Source organism: Hemitrygon akajei, chromosome 13 (genome assembly GCF_048418815.1).
Source record: "Hemitrygon akajei chromosome 13, sHemAka1.3, whole genome shotgun sequence".
Lineage (NCBI taxonomy): Eukaryota > Metazoa > Chordata > Chondrichthyes > Myliobatiformes > Dasyatidae > Hemitrygon > Hemitrygon akajei.
Window position 1 is genome coordinate 78,127,026 of NC_133136.1, and position 26,879 is coordinate 78,153,904.

A 26,879-nucleotide genomic window follows, 5' to 3' on the forward strand; every position below is an offset into this window, starting at 1 on the left:
CTTGCATTCAACATCAGTAAGACTAAGGAACTGATTGTGGACTTCAAGAAGGCGAAGTCGAAGGAACACACACCAGTCCTCATTGAAGGATCAGCAATGGAAAAGTAAGTAAGCTTAACGTTCTTGGGTGTTGACATCTCTGAAGATCTATCCTAGGTCAAACATATTGATGCAATTACAAAGAAGGCACAGCAGCAGCTATATTTCATTCAGAGTTTAAGGGGACTTGGTACGTCATCTAAGACTCTCACAAATTTTTACAGATGTACCGTGGAGAGTATTCTAACTGGTTGCATCACCATCTGGTATGGAGGAGCCACTGCACAGGATCGGAAAAAGCTGCAGAAAGTTGAGAACTTAATTAACTCCATCATGGGTTCTAGCCTCGCAAACATCAATGACACCTTCAAAAGGCAAAGGCAATCTATCATTAGGGACTCTCATCATCTAGCAAATGCCTTCTTCTCATTTCTACCATCAAGGAGAAGGAGTCCTAAGACATACATTCAACCTTTCAGAAACAGCTCGCTCTCCTCATTTATCCAATTTCTAAATCGACAATGAACCCATAAATACTATATCACTAGTTTTCTTCTCTCATTTTTGCACTATTTATTTTTTTGTACATACTTCTTATTGTAATTTATCGTTTTTAAATTATTGTGTATTGCAATCTACTGCTGCCACAAAGCAATAGATTTCACGACATGAGCCAGTGATATTAAACCTGATTCTGAACTCCAATTCCAGTCCAGCAAGGTTTATTTGAAGAAGCTGTGATTTGTAATTTCAGGTAAATCAAGTAAAGAACAGAAGGAACTATAATGATACCAAGAGACTCAGATGCTCAACCATTCCATGAAGCAAACTATTTTAATCAGGAAAAATACATTGAACTAAACTACAACATCTCTCAACATCAATCCAGGGACTTGATGTGATCATTCAGAATGCAAAAGTACACTTGATAAACAACAATGGTGCCTCAAGGAACCCCTATTACAAGCTTATCTGTGGAATGTGACATATCCTGATGATAAAGAGTTTTATTTTCAAATTAAGTTATGACAAATAATCCAACTCTTGCAAAAAGCAGATGGAGGAGCATCTTCCTGTATATTCAGGGGTCAAGGAACCACTATATGGCTTCATCAGCAAAGAAAGATAGATGGAATTCACATTTAAATAATGACTGCTTAATTTGGAAAAAGTGAAGGGAATAATACACGATCCTAAAATGGAAAAAGGCACAGGAGAAAGTCACAGAGATAAGAGTAGAATGACACTCTGAAATAATTATAAATCTTCCTTCTTCATATGCATATTTCTTTGGTTGATTAAGAAGAAGTAGATTTTGAATTTGCTGCAATAGATAAATGGAGAGACAGATCTGTACAAATTGGCTTCTATTTACAGTAAAAATTCACAAGCCCAAAGAGAGGACTACTGGAGAATTAGAATCCAGAGGTAATTGGTTTCAACTGTGAAGAGAAATGAGCTGAAGTAGCCATTACAGTGTCATAGTTAGAGAATATTATGATTAATCTGTCCTAGACTAATTTGAAGCTCAGATCAAGTGTAAATGAAGTCTAGCTCAGGTCAAGATCAAGTTTCTCAGTCTATGAGGAAGCATTTGATGAAAAAGTGAGGAAATGAAAGGTAGGGTTCTTGGTTGGAACAAAACTCTTGCTAATTTTGCAGGAAGCTCTAGTTCTTTCACAACTTAATTACAGACAATATGATGATTGCACAATTAAACATGATCATGGAGAAATAAATCTCAACATTCATGTGGAAGCTTACATTATCCCTATGAAAAATGTTTACAAAAAGCAAATTAACGAAGAAATTATTTCAGAGTAAGAAGGCTGCAAGTGAACTGCTGATTTTTCGGAGCGAAGGGAGTTTTTCTTACTACTCACATTAAAGAGAGGTGAGTCTGTGCAGGCACGTGACGTTAGCCAGTAGAGCACGAAAGGTTCAAAAAGAAGGCAACCATATCCAGCGGGCAGTGGAGTGAGAGGCAGCAGAGTGGTAGGGCTTTGGCTCAACGGGCTTAGGTGGTAACGGAACGAGGCGAGGTAGGAAGTATGTGTGTGAGGCCAGTTTTCTGTGCTCAGTATCAGATGTGGGGTGTCCTGGAGTCTCCCAGCCTCCCGGACGACCATATCTGCACCAGGTGTGTCAAGCTGCAGCTCCTGAGGGACCAAGTTACGGAACTGGAGATGCAGCTCGATGACCTTCACCTAGTCAGGGAGAGTGAGGAGCTGATAGAGAGGAGTTACAGGCAGGTGGTCGCACTGGGGGCACGGGAGACAGACAAGTGGGTCACAGTCAGGAGGGAGAAGGGGGAGAGTCTGGTACTAGGGAGTACCCCTGTGGCTGTACCCCTTGACAATAAGTACTCCTGTTTGAGTATTGTTGGGGGGGCAGCCTACCTGGGGGAAGTGACAGTGGCCGTGCCTCTGGCACAGAGTCTGGCCCTGTCGCTCAGAAGGGTAGGGAAGGGAAGAGGAAGGCAGTAGTGATAGGGGACTCTATAGTTAGGGGGTCAGACAGGTGATTCTGTAGATACAGGAAAGAAACTCGGATGGTAGTTTGCCTCCCAGGTGCCAGGGTCCGGGATGTTTCAGATCACGTCCAAGATATCCTGCGGTAGGAGGAAGAACAGCCAGAGGTAGTGGTACATGTTGGTATCAATGACATAGGTAGGAAAAGGGAAGAGGTCCTGAAAAAAGACTACAGGGAGTTAGGAAGGAAGTTGAGAAACAGGACCACAAAGGTCGTAATCTCGGGATTACTGCCTGTGCCACTCGACAGTGAGTATAGGAATAGGATGAGGTGGAGGATAAATGCGTGGCTGAGGGATTGGAGCAGGGAGCAAGGATTCAGATTTCTGAAGCATTGGGACCTCTTTTGGGGCAGGTGTGACCTGTACAAAAAGGATGGTTTGCATTTGAATCCCAGGGGAACCAAATTCCTGGCAGGGAGGTTTGCTAAGGCTACTGGGGAGAGTTTAAACTAGAATTGTTTGGGGGTGGGAACCAAACTGAAGAGACTGGGGAAGAGAGTGTTAGCTCACAAATAGAGAAAGCTTGTAGACAGTGCGAGAGGGAGGATAGGCAGGTGATAAAGAAGGGACGCGCTCAGACCAACGGTTTGAGATGTGTCTATTTAATGCAAGGAGTGTTGTGAACAAAGCAGATGAGCTTAGAGCATGGATCAGTACTTGGAGATATGATGTGGTGGCCATTACAGAGACTTGGATGGCTCAGGGACAGGGTTGGTTATTTCAAGCGCCGGGTTTTAGATGTTTCAGAAAGGACAGGGAGGGAGGCAAAAGAGTTCGGGGCGTGGCACTGATGATCAGAGATAGTGTCACGGCTGCAGGGAAGGTGGATGCCATGGAGGGATTGTCTACGGAGCCTCTCTGGGTGGAGGTTAGGAACAGGAAGGGGTCAATAACTTTACTGCGTGTTTTTTACAGGCCGCCTAATAGTAACAAGAATTTTGAGGATCAGGTAGGGAAACAGATCCTGGAAAGATATATTAATAACAGAGTTGTCGTGATGGGAGATTTTAATTTCCCAAATATCGATTAGCATCTCCCTACAGTGAGGGGTTTAGATGGGGTGGAGTTTGTTAGGTGTGTTCAGGAAGGTTTCTTGACACAGTATGTAGATAAGCCTACAAGAGGAGAGGCTGTAGTTGATTTGGTATTGGGAAATAAACCTAGTCAGGTGTCAGATCTCTCAGTGGGAGAGCATTTTGAAGATAGTGATCATAATTCTATCTCCTTTACAGTAGCATTGGAGAGAGATAGGAACAGACAAGTTAGAAAAGTGTTCAATTGGAGTAAGGGGAATTATGAGGCTATCAGGCATGAAACTGGAGGCTTAAATTGGAAACAGATGTTCTCAGGGAAAAGTACGGAAGAAATGTGGCAAATATTCAGGGGATATTTGTGTAGAGCTCTGTATAGGTATATTCCAAAGAGACAGGGAAGTTATGATAGGGTACAGGAACCGTGGTATACAATGGCTGTAATAAATCTAGTCAAGAAGAAAAGAAAAGCTTACAAAAGGCTCAGAGAGTTAGGTAATGTTAGAGATCTAGAAAATTATATAGCTACTAGGAAGGAGCTTAAGAAGGAAATTAGAAGAGCCAGAAGGGGCCATGAGAAGGCCTTGGCGGGCAGAATTAAAGAAAACCCCAAGGCATTCTACAAGTATGTGAAGAGCAAGAGAATAAGACGTGAAAGAATAGGACCTATCAGTGGGAAAGTGTGTATGGAACTGGAGGAAATAGCAGAGGTACTTAATGAATACTTTACTTCAGTATTCACTATGGAAAAGGATCTTAGTGATTGTAGTGATGACTTGCAGCAGACTGAAAAGTTTGAGCATGTAGATATTAAGAAAGAGGATGTGTTGGAGCTTTTGGAAAGCATCAAGTTGGTTAAGTTGCCGGGACCGGATGAGATGTACCCCGGGCTACTGTGGGAGGCAAGGGAGGAGATTGCTGAGCCTCTGGCAATGATCGTTGCATCATCAATGGGGATGGGAGAGGTTCCCGAGGATAGGAGGGTTGCGGATGTTGTTCCTTTATTCAAGAAAGGGAGTAGTGATAGCCCAGGAAATTATAGACCAGTGAGTCGTACTTCAGTGGTTAGTAAGTTGATGGAAAAGATCCTGAGAGGCAGGAATTATGAACATTTGGAGAGGCATAATATGATTAGGAGCAGTCGGCATGGGTTTGTAAAGGGCAGGTTGTGCCTTACCAGCCTGATTGAATTTTTTGAGGATGGACTAAACACATTAATGAAGGAAGAGCAGTAGATGTAGTGTATGTGGATTTCAGCAAGGCATTTGATAAGGTACCCCATGCAAGGCTTATTGAGAAAGTAAGGAGGCATGGGATCCAAGGGGACATTGCTTTGTGGATCCAGAACTGGCTTGCCCACAGAAGGCCAAGAGTGGTTGTAGTTGGGTCATATACTGCATGGAGGTCAGTCATCAGTGGAGACCCTTACTCTTCATGATTTTTATAAATGACATGGATGAGGAAGTGAAGGGATGGGTTAGTAAGTTTGTTGATGACACAAAGGTTGGAGGTGTTGTGGATAGTGTGGAGGGCTGTCAGAGGTTACAGCGGGACATTGATAGGATGCAAAACTGGGCTGAGAAGTGGCAAATGGAGTTCAACCCAGGTAAGTGTGAAGTGGTTCATTTTGGTAGGTCAAATATGATGGCAGAATAGAGTATTAATGGTAAGATTCTTAGCAGTGTGGAGGATCAGAGGAATCTTGGGGTCCGAGTCCATAGGATGCTCAAAGCAGCTGCGCAGATTGACTCTGTAGTTCGGAAGGCGTATGGTGTATTGGCCTTCATCGATCATGGAAATTGAATTTAGGAGCCGAGAGGTAATGTTGCAGATATATAGGACCCTGGTCAGACCCCGCTTGGCGTACTGTGCTCAGTTCAAGTCACCTCACTACAGGAAGGATGTGGAAGCCATAGAAAGGGTGCAGAGGAGATTTACAAGGATGTTGCCTGGATTGGGGAGCATTGGGGAGCCTAATGAGAATGGGTTGAGTGAACTTGGCCTTTTCTCCTTGGAGCAAAGGAGGATGAGAGGTGACCTGATAGAGGTGCACGAGATGATGAAAGGCACTGATGTGGATAGTCAGAGGCTGAAATGGTTGCCACAAGAGGACACAAGTTTAAGGTGCTGGGGGAGTAGGCACAGCGGAGATGTCAGGGGTAAGTTATTTACTCAGAGTGTGGTGAGTGTGTGGAATGGGCTGCCGGCAACTGTGGTGGAGGCAGATACAATAGGGTCTTTTAAGAGACTTTTGGATAGGTACATGGAACTTAGTAAAATAGAGGGCTATAGGTAAGCCTAGTAATTTCTAAGGTAGGGACATGTCTGGCACGACTTTGTGGGCCGGCGGGCCTGTATTATGCTGTAGGTTTTCTATGTTTCTACAAAAATAGAAGCAAATTAAAGATGGGCAGTTGCAAGCTAAGACTGGAAGAAATATACTGGTTAGAGATTTGACTGGCTGCATTCAAAAAGAAAGTGTAAGAACAGAACAAGTACAAGTTCTCAGCATCATAGGGCAGTCCCATCACTCCCTGGCAGCTGGGTCAGGTGTGGTTATCAGCAACAGAGAAGCAAAGTGAGGTTAAGGCTGAACACCAGTGGAATGGGAGAAAAAGTTAATGAATCAATACTTTTCAAAAAAATGCCAAAAGAAAAAGTCAATAAAGCCAGATGTACTGATAACAGGCTAAAAATGGAATGAATACTTTAATCTCTACAGTCAAATTAACCTCATAAAGGATAACTGGTATCACCAGCTGCATATTGGCAATTACAATGATGTATATTTCAGGGCTTCCAGAAATCCTTTGATAATGAGCCTCAAATGAGTGGAGTAGAACTTCTTGCAATCCATCTGGTTAGACATTTTCCTCAACCTTCATCGCCACAAGGTATTGTCCTACAGGCTGCTGGAACTGCAAGCAGACAATGACTCAGCTTGGGCGTCAAGACATAAAAAGTAGATGAAGAAATAATCCATTCAGACCATGAACCTGCTCTATTATTGAGATCACAAAGACATAATACATTACAGGAAATTAGGCCATTCAGCCCATCAAGTCTGCTCTGACATTCCATCATGGCTGATTTATTATCCCTCTCAACTCCATTCTCCCACCTTCTCCCCATAACCTTTGATGCCTTGACTAATCAAGAACCTATCGACCTCTGCTTTAAACATACTCAAAAGACATGGTCTCCACAGCCATCTGTGGCAATGAATTCCATTGATTCTTCTTCATTTCTATTCTAAATGGGTGTCCCTTAATCTGAGGACATCCTCCCTGGTCCTGGACTCACCCACTATAGGAAACATTTTCTCCACATCCACTCTATCTAGGCGTTTCAATCAGATTCCACTCCCCCGCCCCCCCATTCTTCTAAACTCCAGTGAGTACAGGCGCAGAGCCATCAAATGCTACTCATACATTAACCCTTTCATTCCCCAAATCATTCCTGTGAACCTCCACTGGACCCTCTCCAATGCCAGCACATAAAGGGTCTAAAACTGCTCACAATACTCCAAGTGCAGTTTGATCAATGCCTTATAAAGCCTCAACATTACATCTTTGCTTTTATATTTTAATCCCCTTGAAATGGATGCTAACATTACATTTCCCTTCCTTACCACTTACTCAACCTGCAAGTTAATCTTTAGAGAATCCTGCACAATAGCTCTCAAGTCCCTTTGCATCTCTGATCTTTGAGTTTTAGAAAATCGTCTGTACCTTTATTTCTTCTACAAAAGTGCACGACCATTCACATCCCTGCACCATTTGCCACTTCTTTGCCCTTTCTTCCTATCTGCAGACTCCCTGCTTCCTCCTCAACTCTACCTGCCCCTCTACATATCTTTGTATTGTCTGTAAACCTGGCCACAAAGCCATCAATTTCATCATTCGAATCACTGTCATATAATGTGAAAAGAAGCAGTCCCAATGCCAACCACGATAGAACACTACTGGTCACTGGCAGCCAACCCATTCTTTGCCTCCTGTCTGTCAGCCAATCGTCCATCCATGGTAGTATCCTTCCTATAATACCATGAGTTCTTACCTTGTTAGGCAACCTCATGTGCATCACCATGTCAAATGCTCTCGGAAAATCCAAGAAAAGAAAATCTATCGATTCTCCTTTGTCCATCCTGCCTGTTAATTCCTCAAAGAATTCCAACACATTAGTCAGGCAAGATTTCCCCCTAAGGAAACCAAGCTGACTTTGGCCTACTTTAGCATGTGCCTCTAAGTACTGCAAAACCTTATCCTTAATAATGGACTCCAACATCTTCCCAACCACTGAAATCAGGCTAACTAGCCTCTAATTTTCTATCTTCTGCCTCCCTCCCTTCTTAAAGAGTGGAGTGACATTTACATATTTTCCAGTCCACCAGAACAATTACAGAATCTAATATTTCTTGAAAGATCATTACTCCATAATCTCTTCAGCTACCTCTTTCAGAAGCCTTGGGTGTAGTCCATCTGGTCCAGGTGACTTACCCACTTCAGGCTTTTCAGCTTCCCAAGCACCTTCTTCTTCATCGTACTAACTACATTCACTTCTGCCCCCTGACATTTGCGAACTTCTGGCATGCTACTAGTGTCTTCCACAATGAAGACTGATACAAAATACAGGTGGCCCCTGTTTTTCGAACATTCGCTTTGCGACACCTCATTGTTACGAAAGACTTACATTAGTTACCTGTTTTCGCTAACAGAAGGTGTTTTCACTGTTATGAAAAAAGACAGCACGCACCCCAAGCAGCCGAGCTGCTCCCCCGGAACTGCATTCTAGCCGCCATAGCTTAAACACATGCCTGTGAGCATCTGTGCTTTATGTCGATTTATTTTGTGCATCCGTTAGTAAGATGAATTCTAAGGTATCGGAAAAGCCTAAAAGAGCTACACTTAACATAAAACTAGACATAATTAAGCGTTTCGATCGTGATGAACGAAGTAAGGACATTGTCTGCGTGTTAAAACTTGCCTGCGTCCACCATTCGCACTACAGTATTTATATGCAGAGAGAAAGAATCTTGAAAGCTGCCAATGTTACTGTTGGTTCTGCTCTTGGCAAAGTGGTCTCTCTTAGTCGGCATCCAACAATGGATAAAATGGAAAATCCACTTATTGAGTGGATTGATGGGTGTACAAAGCGTGGTGTTCCGTTAAGTTATCTTATACTTCAGGAGGAATCACTCAGTCTTTTTAATAAGCTGAAACAGAAAGCACTGGACGATGGTGATGCTGCAAAAGTGGAATTTAAAGGTAGTCATGGGTGGTTTGATCTGTTTTTGAGGCGAGGGCAGCTTCATAGCTTAAAGTTTACTGGAGAGAGTGCTTCGGCTGATACTGAAGCTGCTGAAAATTTCCCAGCAGAACTGAAGAAGATAATTACAGAAGGTGGTTATTCATATAAGCAAGTGTTTAACTGTGACAAAACTGCAATTTATTGGAAAAAATTACCGAGCACACCAACCTCCGATGACTCAGCCTAACACACCGTCATCAGTGTGCTCACTGTCTTCCTGATTCCGGTAAGTGAAACTACACTGTACATACACTATTTCTACTTTATATAGGCTGTGTATTTTTATGTGTTATTTGGTATGACTTGGCAGCTTCATAGCTTAAAGGTTACTGGAGAGACTGCTTCCGGGGAGACTTTCGCTACGTTAGACAGTGCTGCAATGATTATAGAAAAGTATTTTTACTTTATATAGGCTGTGTATTTATCATTTCATTCCTGCTTTTACTATATGTTATTGTTATTTTAGGTCATATGTGTTATTTGGCATGATGTTGTAGGTTATTTTTTGGGTCAGGGAACGCTCACAAATTTTTCCCATATTAATAAATGGTAATTGTTTCTTCACTTTATGACCTTCCTGCCTACAAACCGTTTCATAGGAACGCTCTACCTTCAGATAGTGCAGAAAACCTGTACTAAAGTTCGTCTGCATTTCTTTGTTCCCTTTACTACCTCTCCAGTATCATTTTCCAGCAATCCGATATCCATTCTCACTTCTCTCTTACTTCTTATATATCAGAAAAAGCTCTTGGTATCCTCGTTTAAATTACTGGCTATTGTACCTTCAAATTTAATCTTTTCTCTCCTTATGGCTTTTTAGTTGCCCGCTTTTGGTTTTTAAAAGCTGACCAATCCTCTATCTTCCCACTAAGTTTTGCTCTATTGTATGCCCTCTCTTTTCCTTTTATGCTTTGACTTCCCTTGTCAGCCATGGTTGCCTCACGCCCCCTTTAGAATCCTTCATCATCTCTGGCAAGTATCTATCCTGCACTTGCAAATTGCCCCAAGAAACTCCAGCCATTGCTTTCACCCATGATAGTGTCCCCTTCCAATCAACTTTGGACAGCTCCTCTCTCTATAAATCCCTTTATTCCACTGTAATAGTGATACATTGACTTCAGCTTCTCCCTCTCAAATTGCAGGGTGAATTCTATCATATTATGAACACTGCCTCCTAAGGGTTCCTTTACCTTAAGCTTCCTAATTAAATCTGGTTCATTACACAACACACAAACCAGAATTGCCTTTCCCCTCATAGGCTCAACCACAAACTGCTCTATAAAGTCATCTCATAGGCATTCTACAAATTCTCTCTCTTGGGATCCAGCACTGACCTGATTTTCCCACTCTACCTGTATACTGAAATCCCTCATGGCTGTCGTAACATTGCAAGTTTTACATGCCTTTTCTATCTTCCATTGTAATTTATTTCCCACATCGTGGCTACTGTTCGGAGGTCTGTATGTAACTCCCAACAGAGAATTGTTGCACCTGCAGTTTCTTAACTTTACCCACAAGGATTCACCATTTTCTGATCCTTTATCACCTGTTTCTAAGGGTTTGATTTCTTTTTTTTAAACCAACAGAGCCAGCCTACCCCCTCTGCTTACCTGTCTGTCCTTTCAATACAATATGTAACTTTGAATGTTATGCTCCCAGCTATGATCTTCTTTCAGCCACTACTCAGTGATGCCCATAACATCATATCTGTCAATCTCTAAATGTGCTACAAGATCATCTACCTCACTCTGCACACTGCTTGCATTCAAAAGGGACATTTATATCTCCCTTCCTGATGTTGCTCCAATGCTACACTTCAACTCATCCCACCGACTGCACAGTCTCACTACACAATGAATTGACTTGTATGCCAACAGCCCCATCCTCTGCCCTATCACTCTGGTAGCTACTCTCCTTCCTAGTTAGTTTAAACACTCCCCAACAGCTCCGGCAAACCTGCCCATAAGGATATCGGTCATCCTCCGGTTCGAGTGTAACCCACTTTTTTGTACAGGTCTTACTTTCCCAGAAGAGATCCCAATGAGCCAAAAATCTAAAACCTTATCCCCTGCACCACTTCCTCAACCACTCATTCATCTGTACTATCGTCCTATTCCTGTGCTGTCTACCACGTGAAACTGGGAGTACTCTAGAGATTACTTGGTGGTCCTGTTCTTCAACCTCTTCCCTAACTCACTGTGCATGACCTCTTCCCCCTTTTTACCTATGTCATTGGTGCCAATGTGCACCACAACCTCTGGCTCCTCACCTTCCCTCTTGAGAATATTCTGCAGCTGCACTGGGACATCCTGGATCCGAGCAACTGGGAGGTAACACATCATCTTGGCTTCTCATTGTGACCACATAATCTCCTGTCTGACCCCCCAACGAGTCTCCTATCACTATCACTCTACCTGACTTCACCCTTCCCTTCTGAGCCTCAGAGCTGGCCACAGTGCCACCGGCCTGGCTGCTGTGCTTTGCCCTAATAGGTCACAAACCCCCCCCCACCGTATCCAAAGTGGTATACCTGTTGAATGGCAACAGGAGAATCCTACGCTTACTGCTTACTCCCTTTACTTTTATGGGTGGTCACCCATCTACTATATGAAGCCTGCACTCTGGGTATGACTACCTCTGTAAAAGTCACATCTCTGAGGTTTTCAGCCTCCCGGATGGTCCTGGGTTTCATCCAGCTCCTGTTCCAGTTATTCGATCTTGTCAGTCAGGAACTGAAGTTGGGTCCACTTCCCACATCAGGGAGACCATTAGTTACCCTGTAATCCCACTTCTTACAGGAGGAGCATTCCACTGCTTTAACTACCATACAGACCTGTGCTGCATTTAAACCTCGTGCTTCCTCACCAGGAAACCACTGCTCATGATGTTTGCAGACTGCCAAAAAGTTCCAAAAGGCTCAAGCTCTTTTTGGAACTTCTTTTGAAATTGCCTTACCAACAAATGAGTTGATAAGATCATAGCCATTCTCTTACCTCATTGCCGCCTTTGCTGCATTAACCCCATTTTCCTAGATTCCCCTAATATCCATTCAATTTCAGTCTTTAACATAGCCAGGGGCTCAACTTCCATAGCCCACTTCAGTTGAGAGTTCATTCTCCATTCAAGGGTTTTTCCCCCTTCACAGTTCTGAATTGTTGACCCTTATTTCGAGAATGAGCCTCAGATCTCAGCACCACAGCCAAGAGAAAACATCATCATCATATCCACATTATCAAGCCCCAAACTGTGTCAGGTTCAATGAACTCATTTCTCAGTCTATGAAACAACTGAGTATAGCCTGGTCTCCTTTAATTTATCTTCATGGGACAATCTGCTATCTTTCGTTTGCAAGCATATGGTTCCCTTGGTAAGGAAACCAAAACTAAACATAATATTCTATGTAACACACACAAACATAGTTTATTTAGGATCTTATGTAATTTCAGTAATCGCTTGTTGTAGCTGGACGTTGACTTACACTGACTTATTGATGTAAACACTAAGGACCCTTTTCAATTTCTCATCATTTATTCTTTTTTCTACTTTACTGCAAAGGCAGGCAATTTCACATCTTTCCACATTATGTTCCATTTGCCATGCTCTTACATTGTCTATACCCCACTGGAGCCTCTCTCATTATACTCAAAAGTCATTGTAATGCCCTATTTTTTTAAACTGTTATGCTGTTCTGTATTAGATTTTTGTGCTTGTTTGGGTTGCTGTTGAAGATAAGAGATAGGAGAATTGTGTGCCATTCAATTAGGGGAGGTTTCTCTGGTGAGGGACACAAAGGTTGGGCTTAGGGTCTGTTTATGAAGAAGATGAAGAGAGAAGGCGCCGAAGAGAAGAGGTCATAGGATTCAACCGGGAGTGGGGCCATGTTTCCACAAAGCCCGGGATGAGATCGAAGGAGGATCGACAAAGGGTAAACTGTGAGCTCCAACTGGGACACATTAGACTGTTTCATTAAAATGAGCCTTTTTCTTTTTTTTGCAACAAACACAAGATGCTGGTGGAACACAGCAGGCCAGGCAGTATCTATAGGGAGAAGCACAGTCGATGTTTTGGGCCAAGACCCTTCGTCAGGATGGTTGTACTTCTTCTTATGGATGCTGCCTGGTCTGCTGTGTTCCACCAGCATTTTGTGTGTGTTGCTTGAATTTCCAGCATCTGCAGATTTCCTCGTGTTTGACTTTTCTTTTTTTGTTCTTTCTCTACTAACCCTGTAATCAAATTAAGAATTATAAAGCTAAATCTTTTAATTGTATTCAGTGTACTGTCTGTTATTTTGTGGCACTTATTTGTAACAGGGTAACGAATCACTTAGCATCCACACAAACAGGGGGTTTTGGGGTGGGCTTGCACCTCAATCTCACACGTTTGGTGTGACTGGAGATTGTCTTCCCTGGACTTACGCAGCCGACAGAACCGGAGTGTTTCATCATTATGCCAACCAGCTTTGTCTGAGAGTAAACAGGGTATTCAACATTAATTATGAACTGCTGGGGTCTCAGCAAATCAAATTAAATCAAATTTAATTATCATTCATCCATATGTGGAGACAGCCAAATGAAACAGCAGTCTTCTAAGGCCAAGATACAAAACATACACAACATATTCAAAAATAGCAAGCTTTAAAAAAAAGCACATTTTTTGTCATGCAAAAAAAAACAAATATGTACCCCAAGACACTGAACAACGTGTCCCGCAAATTGATGGTGCAGTATCTGACAGTGCGCAGATGCATGCAATCCAGCCTGTCATTCCACCAATCAAACAGTGGAGGGCAGCTCCGACCAGGAGAGGCCAGCCCCCAACACAACACGGAAACCACACTGCACCACCTCTGGCATCTCCTCTCCTGGACTGCAGCAACAGTCAAGCCCATGGCTTGAGGCTTTGTCCTCACTACAACCGATGTTATGTAGCTTCCCTGCCACCTTTCGCACCACCAAACAAGGGAAACAGGCCTGCAGCATCTTACATTACCAGTATCCAACAGGATTTTGCGATCGTAAGAGAAATGTCCAAGGAAATCACCCTTGGTTACATAACACACCGCCTTTGCACACCAGTTCTGCTACCTTCAAGTTGTAGGCAACTCCTCCAAACTCAATCCAGCTCCCACAACATGCCAACCAGCTCCTTCAACACCCTGGTTAGATACTCCGATTAACGAACATCTCACTGATACGGTAGACCTACGATACCCGAAGTTCTTGGAGTCCAATATTGTCTGTGATAATAAGAATCATACTTAACCAACAAAAAACATACCTTTGGTTGGCCGCCGAGAAGCTGCTGCAACCGAAAGTGCTGCCCTCTTCCACAAGTGTCATCCCATACTGACTGTTAATTCCATGTATGCTGCCCATTAACAAATCCTTAATCCATATCAATATATTTTCCAAATCTCACAGGCTCTGATTCTTCTGTGCTATCTTACTGAAAGAATTCTAAATATCCAAATACACTACATTCACTGGTTCCCTCTTATCTAGCCAGTTACAATGTCAAAACTCCTGACATAAAATCCCTTCCATAAATTCAAGTTAGCTCTGCTCAATCCTGTTTTGTGTCCCTATCTTTGATAAAAAGATTCCAGCATATTTCCTACTACTAATGTCAGTCTAACTGGCCTATAATTCTTGTTTTGTCCCTCGTTTATTAAATAATGGGTTACATTTATTATCTTCCATACTGTGAAGCTGACAACCATTAACTATCACAATTGTCACTTCTTAAAATCTAAGGATGCTATTCATTGAATTTTATATTCTGCTTCCAGTCACATTTTTTTTTCAGTACAACATTTTAACTAATGGTAATTTCTTTGAGTTTCTTATTAACTCCGAGTCTGTGGTTATCCAAAATTTCTAGAAATTGTTTTTCTGTTTTCTTCCTCAAAAAGAGGCAGACAAAATAAGAATGTCATTTCTTATTCACTAAATAATTTCTCACATTAATTTTTGTTAATTTTCTCCTTAGGAGTTTTTATAATTGTTTTAATACTTCTTGCTTTTTTTACTTGTGTAATGCCCTGGTTAAGATTTCTATTGCTATGCTGTAGGTATTTCATTTCAGCAGTTTTCTGCAAAAGCAGTGTGTCCTACTGGAAGAATGTTTTGGTCTCGGCTAAAGATAAGGAGCCATGTTGTTCAACTTAGGAATGTGGCGTCAGCCAATCAGGAAGTTGGGATCGGGAAAAAGTTGTAGAGAGAGCTGGGCGGAGAAAGATTTGTGACAGACAGCGGTCGAGTTCATGTCTTTTGGCAGGAGATGCGGAGAGGAGAGCATCTGGGAGGAGGCTAGGGGGATCCAATCCAAAGCCGAGACCCTAAGGCAAAGAGTGCTTTGTGAGACGAAGGAGTCCATGAAGGGAAGTTTTACCTGTGATTGGTGATGAGAATTCAACACCATGAGTAAAGTGATACACCCGACCATTACAGACACATCATGGGCTCCAACATCGTGTGCACATTCAGATTGATTTAATTGTAATGAACCCTTTTTTTTTCATTTCTTTTTTCCTATTAACTGTTTGCTAAAGCTGAAATTGATAAATATAAAGAATGTATATTTATATGATGCACAATCTGTATATTTCTTGCTAAACAATAACTGTACATGGTCAGTATTTACACAGCATTTGCTCACATTGAGGTTCCTTTAATTGTAATCCCCAATGTTCCTGTTTGGTTAAATCCCAAATCACACCAACCCTAGATGTATATTGCTTATGAAAGGTGGCTCTCTCAATGCTGAGTCATGTGGCTGTTAGCAAATGAGGCAAGTTAGCTAACCAGGCAAGTTTGTATACAAGCCCTGGTGAGAGGATTACACTTGTTTTCTACTTTCATAAACATTACCAGTTTCTTGGTCCTGTTTTAGTGAGCTGTGAAATTTCCAATTCTTAAAACTAATGTTTTTGACAACTTTCTAAGCCTTTTCTTTTGATCTGATACTGTCTGTAACTTTTCAATTGGACCACCTTTCCTGTTTGTTTTGCTACAGTATAAGACAAATGCTAAAAGTGATAGCGACTACTCTTGAGTGAGCTGGGTGGCTCAGCACAGCTCAAATGCTGAAAATTTGCTGATGACACAACTGTTATTGGCAGAATTTCAGATGGTAACAAAGTGTACAGGAGTGAGGTAGATCAGCGGGTTGAGCAGTGTTGTAACAATCAGTAAGACCAAGGAATTGAGTGTGGACTTCAGGAAGGGGAAGTCAAGAGAACACACAGCAGTCCTTATCGGGATGTCAGCAGTGAGCACATTCAAGCTCTCAGGTGTCAACGTCTCTGAAGATCTATCCTAGGTCCAACATATTGATGCAATTACGAGGAAGGCACACGAGCAGCTATATTTCACTGGGAGTTTTAGGAGACATAGTATGTCACCAAAGACTCTAGCTGCATTCTAACTGCATCACTGGTATTGAAAGGCCACCACACTAAGAAGCTGCAGAGGGTTGCGAACTCAGCCAACTCCATTATGCCTCTCTAGCAGCAAAGACGTCTTCAACAGCCGATGCCTCAAAAAAGGCTGCATCCATCATTAAGGACTACCATCCTAGGGCATGCTCTTTTCCTATTACTACCATCAGAGAGGAGGCACAGGGCCTGAAGACACTCAATGTTATAGGAACAGCTTCTTCTCCTCCATCAGGTTTCTGAACGTACCATGAAACAACCCATGAACACTACCTCACTATTTTTGCTTTCTTTTTGCACTACCTAATTTAATTTTTGTATTTCTTTATTGTTGCAATTAATATTTTTATGTACTGCACTGTACTGCTGCTGCAAAACAAACATCATGACATGTCAGTGATATTAAACCTGATTGTGAGTTGCACAATACTTAAAGATGGATCACTATCATCACCCACTCTTTTAAATAAATACCAGTGCATAGACTAGATACTTTATTCTTTCAGAAAATATCAGAAAAAAACTTCCAATGCTGGAAATCTGAAATAAAACAGGAACACCAGAAACACTCAACAAGATAAAAGTTTACATTTCAGAACTTGTTCTGCATGGGTAAGCTATTTGTTTAAAATAGGGCTCTTTTAAAAAGTATTTTAAAACCCTGTATCTTCCTTACAAACTACATATTAAACCTTTCAGTGTTAGCTATTACTGGCTACTGTCAAATCTATCACTGCAGCTTCCCAATCTACTGTGGCAAACTCATACTTCAGGTTTCATTACTCACTGTTCAGAATTGAGACTAGCTTTGGACTAAATTAAATCAGCTCAAATCATAATATAAAAACCTACAATATAAGCACTTATCCTTAAAGGCTCCTCAACAATTAGGTTATTAATTGATCCTTTTTCATTAGAATGCATTAGATCTAAATATTCCTGGTTAGTTTTTTAATGTACTGATCCATGAAATAATTTGTGAACAGCTTCATTCTATTCACACTATTACTAGTAATTTGATATGCCCAATCTTTATACAGATTAAATCCCTCCACATTACATTACCTTTTTCACATGCATAACAAATTTTCTGAATTATACCACTGCCTATACTGTATTGCCAGTATCTTTTCTGTAGTCTAATAGACAACACTCAAAGTTCTCTCGCTCTTGCTATTTCACACCTCAATCAAAACTGATCCTACTTCTTGGAGATACAAGTATCTATCTCTTGATTTTCCAAGCAAAACCTTTCCTTCCTCTGTATTATCCCATCATTTATGATTGGAATTACCCTTCCTCCTTTGCCTTTAATTTTTCAGTTTTAAATATTAGGAATCCTGTAATATTTAATTTCCTTATTCACTTTGTATGCACACATCCAAAACGGCCGATAAATTGAACACATTTATTTCTATTAACTCTTACCTCACCCTACATAATTACATTTTTTAATTGCCTTACAGAAATGAAACTTCATACTTTGAACAGTTCATTTTATGAACCAAGAAGAGTAATTTCAAATTACTGCCACTTACCATGTGGCTAAAAGGATATTAAGACATTAAAGCAATTAACTCCCAAACTCCCAAAAAACTCATTAGCAAGTTCAATGGGCAATTTTTGTAATTTAATGGCTGCTTAAGGGCATGATGTCTTTTCCATAAGCCTAGCCACAATGTGACACAAATTGTCCAGTGTCTTATCCAGTTCATGTTTTTTTTTCCTTCAGATTACAGATGTTTTGCATATCAGTAATAATGTGAGTTAGTCAGACAATTTTACTTTCTGCAAATTCTAGCAGAAGTCCTTAAGGAAGAGTAAAATCCGAAGTAGCCATGCATCTTAGGTAAAGTTTTGATGTGTTTAAAGTGCTTGAAAGAGAAGAGACAGATGTTGCTAACTGTAGAAATTGTGCAAGGCTGGGTGAATATACTGATTAAAACCTTCAAGGGATTGATACCAGAATCATGTAGTTTAGTGAAATATAGACTGAAGTCATGGAAAAATTTTGCCAATCTTACCTCAGCTAAGATGATAAGGATTGGGTCAAATGGAATGGTCTCGGGTGGCTGCTCCCATTGCAGTTTATGACTGACTGAGCCATGAACCAATCTGATGGGAAAAATCTATGCATTAAAAATAATATTTAAGGAATCTGGATTTTAATACTGCTGCTATAAACAAGAATTTTCATTTATAAACTACTTTATCTCTTCAAATTGTTTCAAAGCATATTATACATAACATTTCTGACTTTGAGTCAAAAATAGATTTATTCTCAGCAATTAAATTAATGACCAACATAATTTCCGATTATTAGTGCAAACAACTTTAAAAATTGGGAGAGAAAATAAATAATCACCTTCTTGATTTTAACTAATACAATGCCTTAATTTGAAAAAGTTTCAAATTACAGTTACTAATGAATGAATTCATCTAAGTATGCTATAGACTTGCTTGTTTTTAAACCCCAGATTGAGTAATTTATTTAAATTTATGCAGTCATCCAAAAATGGAACACATTTGTCATTTTAGTTACTCAGGTAACATGACAAACTGTATAATATTTCTTCCATGTTGTCCATACCAGGTAGCTTGCTTTTGATATCAGAAAGTAAGAACTTAGTGCATGGTGCAGTATGACTAGGCCAATTGTTCTTTTCAATACAAATCCAGTGTCAATTATGCATACTCATCTTCAATATAAACTACTTAGCCCGCATAGTGTTTTGTTGCAATTATTGGCAATCTTGCTGTCAGTTTGGCAATGATCTAATGAGAGATGAAAGAACAGCATTCCATCTTTTTTCTCAATTTCAATGTGTCAAGACAACCATCATGTATTTTCAGCAACACTTTGATATTTCTCCATGTAGTACACACTACTCCACATACAATAGTTAACTATTTAACTATATAGTTAACTAACTGAATTACAATAGTTAACTATGGTTATATGGTTAATAGTTAACTAAAGGCTATGTATTGTAAATTAACATTAATTAGAATTAATCCCACCATTGAATTATTTTGTCAGAGATATAATTCTTGCTTTAATTAATTACAGTCAGAACGTGGTGTGCACAAATAGATATACAAACATAAATGATACGACAAATAATTCTAATTGGCAATATCAGTTTGATAACCTTTATCAATCAATTAATTGCATTCAATTGTTTGGAAAGCTACTGTTCATAATTGACAAAAGTAATAACTATTGTATATGATATCTAGTTATAGTGTTAATGAAATCATACTCCTGACCAGAAAGCTCTCTGATGGGATAAACCATTATGTAATATTAATTTGTAATACATGCTGTCTAGTTACTAATCATATTTACTAGACTGAAACAAAATCGCAATGCTGGGTTGAAAAGTGTCAAGATACATTTGTTGCATATGTATTTTGCATAATAAACAAGAAGCATTTATTATTTAAACTTGTGCCTACATTGCACAGCACTGAAAATTCCTGCAGCTTTTCATATGGATGTGTGAGAAACAAAGTGGTATCTGAATATTGCAGAGAATACTTGATAGTTATCCTCTCAGTTTAGTTATAAATGAGGAATTGAATAGAATGCTGAACTTCCATCACCTGATAGATCATTTCCAATCAAAATCTAATACCTAAATCTCAATATACTACATATTTTAAATCACTTTCATTGTATATTATCAATAAATTGTGGATACATCAGTGTGCAAATCTCAAATTTTACATGCTTCTTGATACAGTTCCATTAATTTTCAACATCATGCAAAACAACATTGATACTACAAATTACCAATATTCATTATACAAGATAAGAGAAACTTGAAGGTGATACAAGGATGTTTGGTCTTATCTGAATATTCTTTAGATAACTGTAATTCATAAGATAACATGAATTAATTACCTGCAAGGAATCTCTCTTTTAGCATACGCTGTAGCAAATGCAGATTTTTGGCTCAATGGGTTGCTGAACTGAAAGATAATTCTGACATGTTAAACAAGAGTAATTACAGTAAATCACATGCCAACACAACATGATATAGTATATAACATAACTATTTCAATCTTACCCAGTCACACAAAGTGGTGAAATACATTTTAATCTTTGTTCTAGTCACATTATTGATTAATTCTTAGATTAAACTGTTTGTTATTTTCTTTGCAGTTTAACAATTAATTATCTGCTTATATATTAAGTAGTTCTTATATGCATAAATAGTTTAATATGCTTCTAGTGGCTAAACAAGGTATAATTCTAGAGAGCTCTGGAAGCTTTTTAGTTCTGCTCTATTTAAATAAGTGCTTTCCCAGTGGTTAACTTGGGACTGGTATTTGAATGATTACTTTCTCATTGGTAAACCCTTATCTACAAATAAGAATAAAAATTTTCCTTATCTCTGTTTGTAGAAAAATAGCTGTTCCATGCCACACACCTGTATTCCAATACTCTCATAATAATGTCTAACACACCACTGTCCTTCCAAATTGATTACTATATCTGCACATTGGCTTTCCATTATATACAATCACATCTAGGTATCTCTGAACATCAACATTTATGCAATCATTTTAAAAATACCCTGCTTTTCTTTTTTTTTGCATGGAAGTTGATAACTTCACATTTATTATGCTTGCTGATAATTTTTCCTACTCATTCAGCTTGTCAATTTCACCATGATTTGCTTTATATATCCTCCTTCCTATTAATAATTCCACCCTCATTTTGTATTATTGGCAAATTATAAATATGACATTTCACTTCCTTGGACAAGTAATTAATGTAGTTTGTGAATTACTGAGACCCAAACATTGATCCCTGCAGTACCCCAACAGACACAACCTGACAAAATAAGAACAATCCATTGAATTTTGCTCTTTCATTTCTGTCTGATAATCAATTTGCAATTGATGTCAGTGTACTACAATCAATTCAGTGACTTGTTTGGCTCAAACTTTCCCGAGAACCAACTGGAAACCTTCTGAAAATCCAGATATACTATACACCATTTCATCTATCATTTCCTACTCTGTAGGTAATTGTTAAATGAAGTCTTTTCTTCTTGTGACCATTCCAATGCAACAGTGAGAAGTGAATTGTGAGACATAAAAGGGACATTCAGCAGCAACCTGCAATGTTTCAGAGAAACTGAGAACGATACTAAAAGCTTTTTCAAGTATATAAAGAGTAAAAGACAGGTGAGAGTAGATTTAGGACTGATAGAAAATGATGCTGGAGACCATTGTAATGGGAGATAAGGAGATGGCAGAGGAACTGAACGTGTATTTTGCATCAGTCTTCACTGAGGAAGACATCAGCAATATACCGGACATTCAAGGGTGTCAGGGAAGAGAAATATGTGCAGTCACAATTACGACAGAGGTACTCGGGAAGCTGAATAGTCTAAGGGTAAATTAATCTCCTGGACCAGATGGAATGCACCCTCGTGTTCTGAAGGAAGTAGCAGTGGAGATTGCGGAGGCATTAGCAATGATCTTTCAAAAGTCGACAGATTCTGGCCTGGTTCCGGAGGACTGGAAGGTTGCAAATGTCACTCCGCTATTTAAGACGGGGGCAAGGAAGCAAAAAGGAAATTATAGACCTGTTAGCTTGACATCGGTGGTTGGGAAGTTGTTGGAGTCGATTGTCAAGGATGAGGTTACGGAGTACCTGGAGGCATATGACAAGATAGGCAGAACTCAGCATGGTTTCCTTAAAGGAAAATCCTGCCTGACAAACCTAGTGCAATTTTTTGAGGAATTTACAAGTAGGCTAGACAAGGGAGATGCAGTGGATGTTGTGTATTTGGATTTTTAGAAGGCCTTTGACAAGGTGCCACACATGAGGCTGCTAAACAAGATAAGAGCCCATGGAATTACGGGAAAGTTACATATGTGGATAGAGCATAGGTTGATTGGCAGGAAACAGAGAGTGGGAATAAAGGTATCCCATTCTGGTTGGCTGCCGGTTACCAGTGGCGTTCCACAGGGGTCTGTGTTGGGGCCACTTCTTTTAACGTTGTATATCAACCATTAGGATTATGGTATAGATGGCTTTGTGGCTAAGTTTGCTGATGATACAAAGATAGGTGGAGGGGCCGGTAGTGCTGAGGAAACAGAGAGTCTGCAGAGAGACTTGGATAGACTGGGGGAATGGGCAAAGAAGTGGCAAATGAATTACAATGTCGGAAAGTGTACGGTCATGCACTTTGGTAGAAGAAATAAATGTGCAGACTATTATTTAAATGGGGAGAGAATTCAAAGTTCTGAGATGCAACAGGACTTGGGAGTCCTCGTGCAGGATACCCTTAAGGTTAACCTCCAGGTTGAGTCGGTGGTGAAGAAGGCGAATGCAATGTTGGCATTCATTTCTAGAGGAATAGAGTATAGGAGCAGGGATGTGATGTTGAGGCTCTATAAGGCACTAGTAAGACCTCACGTGCAATACTGTGTGCAGTTTGGGCTCCTTATTTAAGAAAGGATGTGTTGACATTGGAGAGGGTTCAGAGAAGATTCACTAGAATGATTCCAGGAATGAGAGGGTTAACATATAAGGAATGTTTGACCGCTCTTGGACTGTACTCCTTGGAGTTTAGAAAAATGAGGGGGGACCTCATAGAAACATTTCGAATGTTGAAAGGCATGGACAGAGTGGATGTGGCAAAGTTGTTTCCCATGGTGGGGGAGTCTAGTACGAGAGGACATGACTTGAGGATTGCAGGGCACCCATACAGAACAGAGATGCGAACAAAATTTTTTAGCCAGAGGGTGGTGAATCTATGAAATTTGTTGCCATGGGTGGCAGTGGAGGCTAAGTCATTCAGTGTATTTAAGGCAGAGATTGATAGGAATCTGAGTAGTCAGGGCATCAAAGGTTATGGTGAGAAGGTGGGGGAATGGGACTAAAGGGGAGATTGGATCAGCTCATGTTGAATTGGTGGAGCAGACTCGATAGGCCGAATGGCCGGCTTCTGCTCCTTTGTCTTATGATCTTATGGACTGTGACTGAGATCTTCAAGAAAAAAAGCAGTCTTGGCCAATATAAAAGCATGTAGTTTAGGTCAGAGGCAGACATGGATCTCAGTCAGATCAAAGTTTCAGCATTTAGTTGGAAACAGTAATAGCAAAACCTGATTGCCCTGTGAACAGATAAGAACTGTTATTTTACAGACCAGTGAGGTTGAAAATACCACTGCAGACTATAATTGATTGTTACATGACTGTTGGCATTTGGGAGAACTTTTGCTGGAATCATGCTGTTGATGTAACCTAAAATTCAAGAATCAAACTTCTCAATAGATAATAAAACATCCAAAACCACTCTACTCCAGGCTATGCCAATTATATGGAACTGTTTTCATAATGTAGATTTGTGCAAAGGGGTTTTAGGTTTGTCAGCTCAGTAACTTTTCACCCCAATATTCCTGACCGGAATAATGTTCAGCATAACTGTTAGGTCTGAAGTCTTCTTCCTCCCAGTCTCCAGCACTGAACTTTCAATTTAATATCATTAATTGTACATGAAGGTAGTTACATCCACTCTAGGTAAGAGCTAAAATAAATGTGTGGAAACTTACTGGATTGATGGTTTTAGGATTCAGTCGATCACTGGGTCTTGGATGTGGTTTAATTGTAGAAGTCACAGTACTACTTGTCGCTGATCCTGGTGCCTTCTTCCTTTGTACATCAACTTTAGATTTCTCATGAAGCAGCGACGACATTATTTGTGCATAACTTGAAACCAAAAGATAAAATATCTGTATTTTAAATAAGCATTCCCCTCATAGTCGATACTGTATGTTCTGGTGAGAAGCAACAGGATGGCCTGTCTCTTTATAAAATTCAAGATATATTAAATTGTACAAAGTTGTTATTAAATTCATAACACATTTTATAACAGTACAATGTCATTGATAATTAAGTACTCATTTTAGACCAACTTTGGATATAGATCACAGAGGGAAACAGCGATGGAATCATCCCTTCAGTACATTTGTCTAATTCTGGTTGTTAACGCCTCGGCTTTGGTAGTCATGTGCTGAGCCCTACCAGTTCTGATGATGAGTATTGCATCTTGGAACATGCTCTTACGATTAGTTAATTGTCCATCCCCATTGCCTAGATGTGGTGGAATTAAAGGGTTATTTAACAACCACATACATAGTCTTGCATTGCAATCACACCTCATTTTTTTGGTACACCTAGTTTTATTCCTGGCAAGTCCTCCTACATTCCTTATTGAACCATGGTCAATCCTAAGTGAATTCTGAGTAGATTTACCTTTGTTGCAAATCAGAAGGGCAATTCTGACAATTTGGGCTGCCTTGTCTTCTAATGCCTGAAATGCTCTACAGAAATGATCAGGTATAAAATTTACATGAGCATAATGTTCATCATGGTCCTTGAGCACTAAGGGTGTTATATTGTTGTAATCTGAAAGCAAAGACCAATATGGAAGAATATCCCTTAAAAGAGTTGTCAATAGAAAGATTCACTAGGATTAGAAGTCAGTGAACTTGTATTAACGTTGTAAATATATCCATGATGTGCTGTTTTATATACACTGAGCCTTAGAAGAAAAAAAGAAAAATATCCCAGAGTAATTGCTAGTTTTAAAAAAAAAATTCTACATGCATTCTTATCATTACATAAACAAGCACCAGGTTACCAAATCAACACTTTTCTGTAAATAGCTACAGAATATTACAAGAAGCACATTTGATATCTAGGTCAAAGCTAGAAGTAAAACATAGAAGTACATCTTTTGAACATTTCTAAATAAAAATCGTGAGATAAAACATAAATAAGGTGAGTTAGAATGAAACAATGAAAGCACAGATATAGAAAGAAGTTGCAAAACTTACTTACAACTATTCCAAATAACTATTTCCCAAACAAAATTCCCTACAGGAAAAGTTATGCAAGAAATGGAGTTTTGTTTTCTTGAAAAAAAAACACTAATATGTTCTCTATAGCAAAGCATAACTGGGTTCTTCCTTCATTATTTGTTTTTTCCAACTTTCTCTGCAAACGTGAAGTTGGAGATTAAACTTTAGCGCCATCACATGGAAAAACAATGTATTGACCTAATAGAAAAAATTATCATGACAACATAGGACAAAGCTCTTTGCAAGAGTGTATTTAAAGCAATTATCCAATTAGTTTGGCTATATCAGCACCAGTGCATTTTGGCGCAATTAAGCAGCTGCCCTAATTAGTTGAAGTTTCATGGAAATAGTTAAAAGGCAAAAAAGACAAACAATTGTTTAACTGAGTAACAATTTATGTATTTAAGTGAAATACAGAACAAATGAGAACAGTACCTATACCTCTACAGCACTATAAAACTGCGTATTAGTTCCTAATACTTATCATTGGAGGAATTCATCTGCCATGTTCTTTTGATCGACTGTAAGTGAACAAAATTAGCGCAGACACCTAATGCAGATAATGGACTGCCTTCATACAATGCTTTAGACAATTCCATCCTCCACATCTTCATTTTCATCGTAACATTCAAGATGATTATCGATAATCATTTGTAATTCCTTACTCGTTGAAGTAGTAAAATCATTTCTTTTCACTTCTGGCCTTTTCTGGCATCTCCAAACCTCAATGCTTGAAACTGCAGTGAGCCAAACAGTTCCAAATTGTCTTACTACTTATTACTCGCCAACCAGCAGTGACAAAAATCATTGCTTTCTGAACACATATACACACACAACTGATACTAGTTAAAAACTGTTCAGTATCTCGCTCCAATCAATTTGCATAGTGTCTCAAATACGATGTCCCAAAGACAACCTCAGATGTTTTCTCAATTTAGCTTTTGTTCTTTTAAGAGTTGTCCCAAATAAATGCCTGTACTGATTAACCAACTGCCCAATCAACTGGAATCCACTGTATATGAAAGTAGTTTTTATTACGTGATAAAGCAAAAGGTCACGAATCTAAGGAAAGCATTAAAGGATGGAAAAAGGTGGGGAAAGGACTGAGGAAGCAGATAAAGATGCAAGTCCAGAGAATTTAAAAACAAGTGTTACAAAAAAAATGACAGAAAATTTACAGGAGGTTGCAGTGATGGGGCAAATCTTGGTAACACCCCTGTGCAATAATTATTTAATGTTGTGTATTAAAATGTAAAGACAGTATGCAAATAAGCAAGAAGAGGGACCAAACATAGGTACTTGAGGAACTCCAGAAGTAACAGAATAGAGTTAAACAAAATGCCATTCCTAAGCACTCTTTAGTCAAGGCATTGTCACTCAGTTGGACAAAGAAAAAAGGCATGGAGCGAGAAGTGACATGCAACCTTTTATGTCAAAGCTGTCGAGTTCAAGAAGGATGCAAAGGAGGGCTCAGCAAAAATCAAAAGAAATACTTAGTTATTCCCAATGAATCTCCATATACTTGAATATCAAAATTCAAATATGGTTAGGGGAATATTGATAATCAAAGTAATCTTCAGAACAGCAAGTAGTTTTAAAAAGACAGGCCAGGGCTCCACGTCGCTCAGCCAGGCCTTGCAATA

The 26,879-nt window shown here is 39.7% G+C and overlaps 1 protein-coding gene across 2 annotated transcripts in view; it reads right to left on the bottom strand.

Moving 5' to 3' along the window:
* LOC140737515 (PACRG-like protein) overlaps nt 1-26,879 on the bottom strand; it is a 103,706-nt gene that overhangs the window by 12,078 nt on the left and 64,749 nt on the right. For both annotated transcript variants that reach the window (XM_073063968.1, XM_073063967.1), the window contains 3 exons: nt 23,926-24,082; nt 20,256-20,323; nt 18,373-18,463 (listed from right to left, as the gene is read on the bottom strand). In XM_073063968.1, the coding sequence (XP_072920069.1) occupies nt 18,373-18,463; nt 20,256-20,323; nt 23,926-24,069 (303 nt within the window). In that variant the 5' untranslated portion in view covers nt 24,070-24,082. The remainder of the gene's footprint in view (nt 1-18,372; nt 18,464-20,255; nt 20,324-23,925; nt 24,083-26,879) is intronic.